Source organism: Alosa alosa, chromosome 21 (assembly GCF_017589495.1).
Source record: "Alosa alosa isolate M-15738 ecotype Scorff River chromosome 21, AALO_Geno_1.1, whole genome shotgun sequence".
Lineage (NCBI taxonomy): Eukaryota > Metazoa > Chordata > Actinopteri > Clupeiformes > Clupeidae > Alosa > Alosa alosa.
In genome coordinates, this window is record NC_063209.1 from 14,964,816 (window position 1) to 14,974,815 (window position 10,000).

Below are 10,000 nucleotides of genomic sequence, written 5' to 3' on the forward strand. Positions count from 1 at the left end.
AACAGGTAACACACACACACACACACACACACACTGTGACTATGGCTATATAAAACCATAGGTAACAGACACACACACATACACACACACACACACAAAGGTAAGGCCAACCTTGGCTTTATAAAGCAATAGGTAAAACACACACACACACACACACACACATATACATGGCTTTGGCTATATAAAGCAACAAGTAACACTTTACATGAACCCTGCATCATAAGAGTTCATAAGAGCTGATGTACTACAGTTGTCATTGGTAATCATAACAGTTGATGTTACATTTTGCCATCTTGCTGGCAATTACTATCTTAGTCATCTTAGTGGTATCTGTATTTGTCATGACATCTCTTAGAATTGTAGCTGCAATAACAGGAGCTGATGACACAAATGGCATGGCCAAAGGGTCATTATGCAATTATATCACAGTAATATCTCTGTTACCAGGCTAGGCGGCTTTTGTTTGTGCTATCTATGCTACGTTTGGTGTGTGCAGAGCAAATCTGTTGACTTTAAGATACAGTTTGATAGTTTTACATACTCTGTGATGCATCCAAAACATGGCAACTATCAACAAGGCCTAGCATTCAGCTACTTAGGGGCAGCCGTGGCCCACTGGTTAGCACTCTGGACTTGTAACCGGGAGGTTGCCGGTTCGAGCCCCGACCAGTGGGCCGTAGCAGGCAGCTCACTGCGCCGGGATTAGTGTGTGCTTCACCTCACTGTGTGCTGTTTGTGTTTCACTAATTCACCGATTGGGTTAAATGCAGAGACCAAATTTCCCTCACGGGATCAAAAAAGTATATATACTTATACTTATACTTCAACAGCTAGTAATTATTTGTATAGTCACCAAACTAGGAAAAGATATAGGAAATAAAGTATGTCAACTGTCAACTAATCATTAGTGATAAATTATACTTAGTATAAAATATAAAAAGTAATGTATGCAGTCATTATAAATGATTTATTCATTATCATTTTAATATATGCACAAAATGAACACAAACAATTTTTTGAGACCTCAACCAGAGCTAGTGAGCAGAGCTGAGCGGTGCGAATATCCCGCTCCTCGCTCAGGTGGCTGTTCGCTCGGCCGCTCCTCCGCTCAAATTCACGTCAGGCCGCCTCCGGCTCAATTCGGGCCCCCGCTCCACTTCAAAATCCTCCCGGCTCCAGTGAAATCGCCCCGCTTGGCTCCAATTTAAAAGATGGAGAAATAATCTACAAGCTGAATTATCACCTTAGAAAACGTAAATCCCAAAGAACTAAGAGCAACGGCAATGTCACTCATAGAACATGTAGGCTGTTGTAAAAGATAGCCTAATGCAACACCGACAGGGCAACAATGAACAAGCTTGCCAACGTCAATAAGCCTAAAACTAAAGGGATATGTGGGATTAATTGCCTAAATAATACAGGTTCAGCATCCGAGTTTACTTCAGCCTTACTTAAAGCATAGGCCATTCAAATTGCTCACGCGTTTTCTTTGCTCTCCTAGCACACTCATGTTTTTCAAATGTGTCTTCTTAAATTCCAAAATAAATCTCACTGGAACAGTGTCACCACATAGTTGTTCTTGCTCTACATTGTTAGTATCTAGTTGTTTTGTAGGAATAGTAGCCTACGCTTGTAAGCCCTATGACTTTCAGTTTCCTTTCTAAAATATTTAGCGACTTCATCCCCAAGGAACTTCCTGTAACGTCGGCATGCTGGACTAGTCCTATGTGCTACGGACTCTGGGACAATGCATTCTGGGATACAGGGGCTATTCTCTCCCCTGATTCTGAATGCTAGCCTTTAAAGCTTATCTTGATCAAAGCTCTGGCTATGCCTAAACTGTTACAATTATGGTCAATATGTTTGTTTTGAATTGTAGCGGTCTTGGATACACTTCAAAGACGTGAATTCAGGGTGGATCTGGGCATGCCTCACACTCGTGGCGTGAGCGGTATCGGAGCGAAAATGGAGCGGGACAGAGCGGCCGCTCCGCGCTCCAAAAAAAATTCCATCCACTCCGCTCCTCGCTCGCTCGCGCTCCGCTCACTAGCTCTGACCTCAACCGCACCCCAATTAAAACACTAATTGTCCTCAGTGGCTTATCAATTGGCAGCTAAAAAGACCCCAAATCCCTTCCTGCTAATATAAAGTTCACTTTTGTTCCACACAATGTTCAACAGAGTGTCAAAATATGTTTGTTTGTTTTGTTGTTGTTGTTGTTGTTGTTGTTGTTGTTGTTTTTTTTTGCTCTTCATGAAGGCCTATTAAAGTGAAGCTCTGCTGGTACTTCATCTTTTCCTGAATTCCTCTCCGAACAGTTTGCCGTCTTCTGAGCGTTATGAGCGATATGTTTTGCTACGTTTTATTTACACGAGTCGTGCATCTGAATCATTCATGAAGCAAGTTCAGCACGAAGTCACGTCGAATTCAACACCATCACATCTATAGAGGCTCACACATCGCCGCACTTGAGAGGAGTCATCGTAGACCGTGTTGTGGGGTTGCAGACTGAAAATTATTCATGCGCTGACATATAAAGTAGCTTTGTGTGTGTGTGTGTGTGTGTGTGTGTGTGTAAATATAAAGTAGCTCATGTGTTTTCAGTGCGGCTCTGAGACTAAAGGCAAATGGTGCCAAAAGTGTGGCAGAGTCATGGCAGCGCATAGTCCCCAAAGCACTGAGCGTCACACTCATTTATTTTCGATGGGTATCGCCAAACACTTGCAGACATTCACACAAATTCAAGAGTGTGCGAAGAGGTGTGTGTGTGTGTGTGTGTGTGTGTGTGTGTGTGTGTGTGTGTGTGTTTGTATGTGTGTGTGTGTGTGTGTGTGTGTGTGTGTGTGTGTGTGTGTGTGTTGTGTTTGTGTGTGTGTGTGTGTGTGTGTGTATGTGTGTGTGTGTGTGTGTGTGAGTGTGTGTGTGTGTGTACGTGCACTCCAGAGCACCCACCCTCTCGACAGCCTTCAGCCACTCATTTCCCCCTTTGTCATGGTTACGAGAGCCCATCTGATAGGAGGCTGGGGAGTCGCTTCTGCTGCTGGTGTGTGTGTCGCTCATGAATTACCTGAGAGGGGGACCTCTGGGGAGACTCGCCGCCATCGCCAGCCGGTATCTGAGAGCGCATCCGTCTCTGTCATTCCTTCAGCCACCGATCAGTGAGCGGTGGAGAATACCCAATCATTCCTGATTTAAAAGTAATCACTTGACATCGCTGATAGCGCTGGTAGCATGGACGAGCCGTTCTGAAAAACCAGACTGACAGAGAGTGTTCAAGAAGAATTGTCTAAAAATTAAGGGTGTCCTTACGATACCTTACGTTAAAATAATGGCTTCAAATTCATGTTGATGTCACAAGAACTTATAATAAGCAGAACTGCATCTCTGCCAATATCGGTGCACGCCCAGAACGGCTGGTATTGCACTATGCTTTACTGTTCTGACTAGGAACATGACTCTTTTTGTCAGTTCTCAACAAATTGTTTAGTAGGCTACTCTCTCAGGGCTGGACGGAGACCAGGGACAGTTTTAACAGGGGACGGTTGTAACATCTTAAATTCCTTGAATCAGAAACAAGCTAGAGTGATGACACTCACTTTTGAATGTAGCGCTTAGCCTAGAGACACTTAAGCTTTTAGCGCTAAGCAGGGGCTGTCATACCAGAACATAGCACCAGGGACGGATTATGGCTTGTGCCAAGTGTGCATGTGCACAGAGGCCCTGAGCCAATGGGGGCCCTCAGATTAAAAAAAAAATTGCCATGAATTTAGACTAGATTATGCCCGGTGCTTCTGTCTGTTAATTTGCGGCACAACTGAATGGTGTTATGGAACCGTGGAAGAAAAATAAACTAAATGTTTTCCTGATCAATAAATACTTCTTAATTCATAAAATATAGAGACATAACATTAGGTAGAAGTGGTAGGCTCTGAGTGCTCATCCAATGTGTATGCATGTTTGCGAAAGTAGAACTGACAAACTGAACCACTCGTGGGTAGGTGAATGAAGTGGATTCCGGCAATGTTCATGAAAACAGCATAGCGATTGGATAGCAAAGTGAAAACCTTATCATGCAGGTAGCCAATGTTCACGTCACTTGAGTCAGACAGAAAACGGGCCCTGCTTGCTCTGTTAAAGTGTTTATACCCCTTCCAAACTACGTTAAAAGGGTGGATTTAACAGCCAGAATTTCGAAAATTTCCCAGGGGAGACACCCCCGAACCCCACGTAATATCATCACCACCACCTCTCACAAAATATTATCAACGTCCCTGCTACCTGTATGAATATGACAACTGTTGTCCGGACCGTTTAATGAAAAAGGTTGGGAACCCCTGCTGTAGACTGTTTGGACAGCAAAGGGAGATTACAGCCTAATAATAAAAACAGCTGCTGGAATTCATTTCTGTGTGGCCTGAGTTATAATATATGACATAATGTACTACATTTTCATTGTGTGAAATTGTGCACCAGCCTGCGCAGCGACAGCAAAGAGAGACGCACTGGCTGCATGCGCGTGTCGCGGTCAGGGGGAGGGGGGGCCCTTTTTGATATTGTGCACAGGGGCCAATATCGGTTTAATCCGTCCCTGCATAGCACTTAGCATAGAGATAGACGTAGTACTTAGCAGTGTGGGTCAGACTGGTGCATGTAGTGTGTAGTAGTCAGGGTGACACTGGAACATGTAGCGCTTAGCAGTGAGGGTCATAGCCTACCAGAGCATAGCGCCAAGCATACAGAGCACACAGAGACACTGGAGCGTGTAGCGGTTAGCAGTGAGGGTCAGACTGGAGCATGTAGCGGTTAGCAGTGAGGGTCATATTTGAACGTGTAGCGGTTAGCAGTGAGGGTCAGACTGGAGCATGTAGCGGTTAGCAGTGAGGGTCAGACTGGAGCGTGTAGCGGTTAGCAGTGAGGGTCATATTTGAACATGTAGCGGTTAGCAGTGAGGGTCAGACTGGAGCGTGTAGCGGTTAGCAGTGAGGGTCAGACTGGAGCGTGTAGTGATTAGCAGTGAGGATGACACTGCCTAAGAGCGTCCGTCTCCATGGCCTGTCCGGTCACCAGTCGGCGAGTAGGGAGAGTGACACTGAATCAGGCCACCATAGGCAGAGGATTCCAGACAGGCGATTCGTCGTGTTGATCCTGTTAATCAAAATATTAATCGTCAATGCACCTGATCCCCATCAGCATATTTGTTTTGGTTGCTGCCTCGTTCGCCCATTAGCTGCGAGAAGCGATGCGATTTACCGTGTTTGTCATCTCCCCACCTCTGCTGTCTGGTGGTAATGAGTGAGGAAGCATAATCTCACACACAAACACACACACACACACACACACACACACACACACACACTGGGCGTGTGGCGGTTAGCAGTGAGGTCAGACTGGAGCATGTAGCGGTTAGCAGTGAGGGTCAGGACTGAGCGTGGTAGCGGTTAGCAGTGAGGGTCATATTTGAACATGTAGCGGTTAGCAGTGAGGTCAGACTGGAGCATGTAGCGGTTAGCAGTGAGGTCATATTTGAGCGTGTAGCGGTTAGCAGTGAGGTCAGACTGGAGCATGTAGCGGTTAGCAGTGAGGGTCATATTTGAACATGTAGCGGTTAGCAGTGAGGTCAGACTGGAGCATGTAGCGGTTAGCAGTGAGGTCAGACTGGAGAAGCGTGTAGGTTAGCAGTGAGTCAGGCATGGAAGCATGTAGTGATTAGCAGTGAGGGTCATATTTGAACATGTAGCGGTTAGCAGTGAGGGTCATATTTGAACATGGCGGTTAGCAATTGAGGGTCTGTTGGGCGATGTAGCGGTTAGCAGTGAGGGTCAGACTGGGCATGTAGCGGTTAGCAGTGAGGGTCAGACTGGAAGTAGCCGGTTAGCAGTGAGGTCATATTTGAACATGTAGCGGTTAGCAGTGAGGGTCATAGCCTACCAGAGCATAGCGCCAAGCATACAGAGCACACAGAGACACTGGGCGTGTGGCGGTTAGCAGTGAGGGTCATATTTGAACATGTAGCGGTTAGCAGTGAGGGTCATATTTGAACATGTAGCGGTTAGCAGTGAGGTCAGACTGGAGCATGTAGCGGTTAGCAGTGAGGTCAGACTGGAGCATGTAGCGGTTAGCAGTGAGGGTCATAGCCTACCAGAGCATAGCGCCAAGCATACAGAGCACACAGAGACACTGGGCGTGTGGCGGTTAGCAGTGAGGGTCATATTTGAACATGTAGCGGTTAGCAGTGAGGGTCATATTTGAACATGTAGCGGTTAGCAGTGAGGGTCATATTTGAACATGTAGCGGTTAGCAGTGAGGTCAGACTGGAGCATGTAGCGGTTAGCAGTGAGGTCAGACTGGAGCATGTAGCGGTTAGCAGTGAGGGTCATATTTGAACATGTAGCGGTTAGCAGTGAGGGTCATATTTGAACATGTAGCGGTTAGCAGTGAGGGTCATATTTGAACATGTAGCGGTTAGTGATAGTCTGTGGAGTATTCTGTTGTGTTGACACCTTTCTCTGTCCACTCCTCTCTCTCTCCCACAGCACAGCGTACGGCACCGAGACGTCCGACTATGACGTCTTGGCGTCCTTCTGCCCGTTCCCGGGTGAAGAAGAACAAGGCACGGCCGACTTCATGCCCAACCGCCCACGTCACACCTGGGAGTGGCACAGCTGCCACCAGTGAGTGATGCCAATGCAGCCCACAAAGCAATACTACATTTCCCAGAAGTCTCTGCAGTGTTCTAGAACTCTATTGCCTTTTGATGTCAGGTTCTCTGCGGTTCAAAGATAACTGTAGTGACCAAATGGGCATTGCCTGACCTCAGGTGCAGGCTAGGCATGTCCAGTAAGAGGCTTGTTAGTCCAACTCTTGCAAAGGGTCTCACCTTGTTAAAATGCCTTAATGGGTAGCCATATTAAAAAAAATCGTGTCTGGGCACATTGTTTTGTAGACTTGGACGGAGCTTTTTCACACTTGATGGCCTGGCATGTTGTTAAATCTCAGTTCTAACTGTAATGATGTCTCCCCCCACCACCACAACCACAAGCACCACCCTGTCTGGAATGTTAGAACAGTAAAGTGGTTTTCTCGAGGCTTGCGTCCTTGCCAGGACTTGAGAAAGAGCTTGGCCAGAGATCTACGGCCTGGCTGGGAACAGTTGTCGTGGTTGGTTAGCTTTTGCCAGTCTGGAGCTGTGTGTGTGTGTGTGTGTGTGTGTGTGTGTGTGTGTGTTTTTGTGTGTGTGTGTCTGTCTGTCTGTCTATGTATGTGTGTGTGTGTGTATGTATGCATGCCTCTGCTGCTGTTGTTGTTGTAAGCGTGCAGGAATGTGGCGTGGCCATTAGCTGATTAGCAGTGTGTTGCTAACCCAGTGACATCATCACATATGTATTTATACCCATGGTCCCCTGGGCGCTGAGCTCATGGCACGGGCCATGGGTAAATAATGTTCTCACTGGCCTGTCAGACTCGGGAATGGGAGCCCAGGGCTGTCACCGCACACATGTGGGTCTGTGACACAGATAAGAGACACTAGACAGACAGAGAGAGGTAGAGAGAGAGAGAGAGAGGGAGACAGAGAGGGGGGTGGGGGTTGGCAGATAAAATGAGGGAGAATGAGAAAGATGGTGGTGGGAGAGGTTGGTTTAGAGAGGGGGACACACACACACACACACACACACACACACACACACACACACACACTGTCCCAGTTTCTCACAATACCCTCACTGTGACCCACAGTCTGTCCCTGCTCAATGGGAACAGATATACAGTGTGTGTGTTTTCATATGCTGTGTGTGTGTGTGTGTGTATTTTTGTATTTGTTTGTGTGTGTGTGTGTTTGTGTGTGTGTGTGTGTGTGTGTGTGGTCAAAGGGAAAAGATATACAGGGTGTGTGTTTTCATATGTCTCTGTGACAGGTCACTGTGTCTGATGGTGTCTGGTAGAACAGTCTCTTTCTCACACACACACACACACACACACACACCCTGCTGGGGCTTAAGAGCATTACTCCATGAGTCACTTAGCTCTTAGCCTAACACAACCTACTATAAATCATGTGTAAGACTGATATAAAGATTTAATATAAACTGTGTATAAAGCAGATATAAACCATGAAACTATAAAGCTATAAGAGGGACAACACGATCACCTCTGTGGCGCGAGCATGACAGTGTGAGGTAGAGGTCATGGCGTTCTGTCCGTCAGTGAGGTGCCGTTGACGCACACGGTTATCCAGTGTCTGGGGCTTGTGTATTGGTCTTTAGTTCCGGTGCGTGGTGACCTTTGACCTTGTTGAAGTCAGAGGTCGGGATGGGTGTTTGTGCAGGTACTGCGTATGAGCTGTTGGGATGAAGTGGTATGGCAGTGGGGTGGTTTGCGTAATGCAAGCGTCAAAACCTCCGTTGACTTACTGTGTCAACCAATCAGTTTTCAGTGTAGGCGGGCTTTAATTTATCTCTTTTCTCCCAAACTTAATCAATCAGTTCAGTGTATAGAAATAGGAGTGTCATAGCAGAGTCAGTGCCTCAAAAAAAGGAAAATGTAGGCTACCCTTGTCTCATAAGAGTAAAAAATAATGATAGGCCTAGTCTTGCACACTGCCCTGTTTGTAACAGTGACTTTAGCATTGCCCATGCCGGGTTAAATGATTGCAAAAGACATGTTGAGGTGAGTTTAAGTGCCAATTCATGTGCATATTATTCAGGCCTATAGCCTACTAGATGGCTAGTTGCCAAGGCTACATGAAAGAAAAAAAAACTACCAAAATCTACATATTTTCACAATTTCTATGCCTTCCATATTTGGTGTACTGACTAGACATTAAGTAGGCCTTTTTTTTTGTTGGGGGGGGGGGGGTGTGATACCTCCCTGAAATGACGTTTTCCAGGTTGGGATGTCTGGTAATATGTGTCTGGTACTGAATAATGACATGGTGTTTCATGATGGACAAGTTCTAATCTCGTCATTAGATCACTCCCAATGGTCAGTTATGTTAGCATAGCTTTGCTGCTAACATACTGCAGGCTTATGTGGTTTTAGTAGAGTTATAGTATGATGCTGTCCAAAGAGACTTAGCACGCCTACACATGAACGCTAGTATTTGAAAACAATCCTATTCAAAGGAGCTTTCCTTAAATTCCATGTGCTTTTTGTGAGAGTGACGATCCTATGGTTTTTATATCAAAGGGATTGGCGTGCTGATTTGTTCTGAGGTAACTGTTGACTAGTCTTTGCTGGACACACGTGCGTTCTGTGCTGTGACTTTGGTGATTAGTGTCCGTCAGTATCGACCTCTGAGTTTGTTTCCACTGACTCTAAGTGCACTCAAAGACGTGTGAGGAGGTCTTGAACTACTCAACAGCAAAGCCTGTTAGTCAAATATGACATTTACAACAATTGGACACAGAATGAGGCATTTGGAACAAGACCTCTCTCTCTCTCTCTCTCTCTCTCTCTCTCTCTCACACACACACACACACACACACACACACACACACACACACACACACTCACACTCCTAGTGTGTCTCCAGCCATGCAATTCCTCTCTTACCTCCACTGCATGATGTTAAGGATTGAGACAGAGAGCAGAGGAAGCCAAAGGCCTGTGGTAACGCACACACACACACACACACACACACACACACACACACACACACACACACACACACACACAAACACAACAACCATCTCCTCAGCCACCCTCAAGGATAAACATCTGGTTTTGAGGGGAAAAGAGCAGGAAAATGTGTGCCTGAAATGTGCTTGTGATAAGTGACTGCTTAAAGACAAACTCCAGCCTCAACAAACCTCCATTAGCACCAGACATACACACACACACACACACACACACACACACACACACACACACACACACACACACACACACACACACACACACACACACACACACACACACACACACACACACACACACACACACAAACACAACAACCATCTCCTCAGCCACCCTCAAGGATAAACATCTGGTTTTGAGGGAAAAG

The 10,000-nt window shown here is 46.1% G+C and overlaps 1 protein-coding gene across 1 annotated transcript in view; it reads left to right on the forward strand.

The window, feature by feature from the left end:
* The window catches only part of loxl1 (lysyl oxidase-like 1), a 29,082-nt gene that overhangs the window by 14,432 nt on the left and 4,650 nt on the right, over positions 1–10,000 (forward strand). Inside the window, 1 exon segment of the mRNA XM_048232355.1 lies at positions 6,534–6,671. Within this exon segment, the coding sequence (XP_048088312.1) occupies positions 6,534–6,671 (138 nt within the window).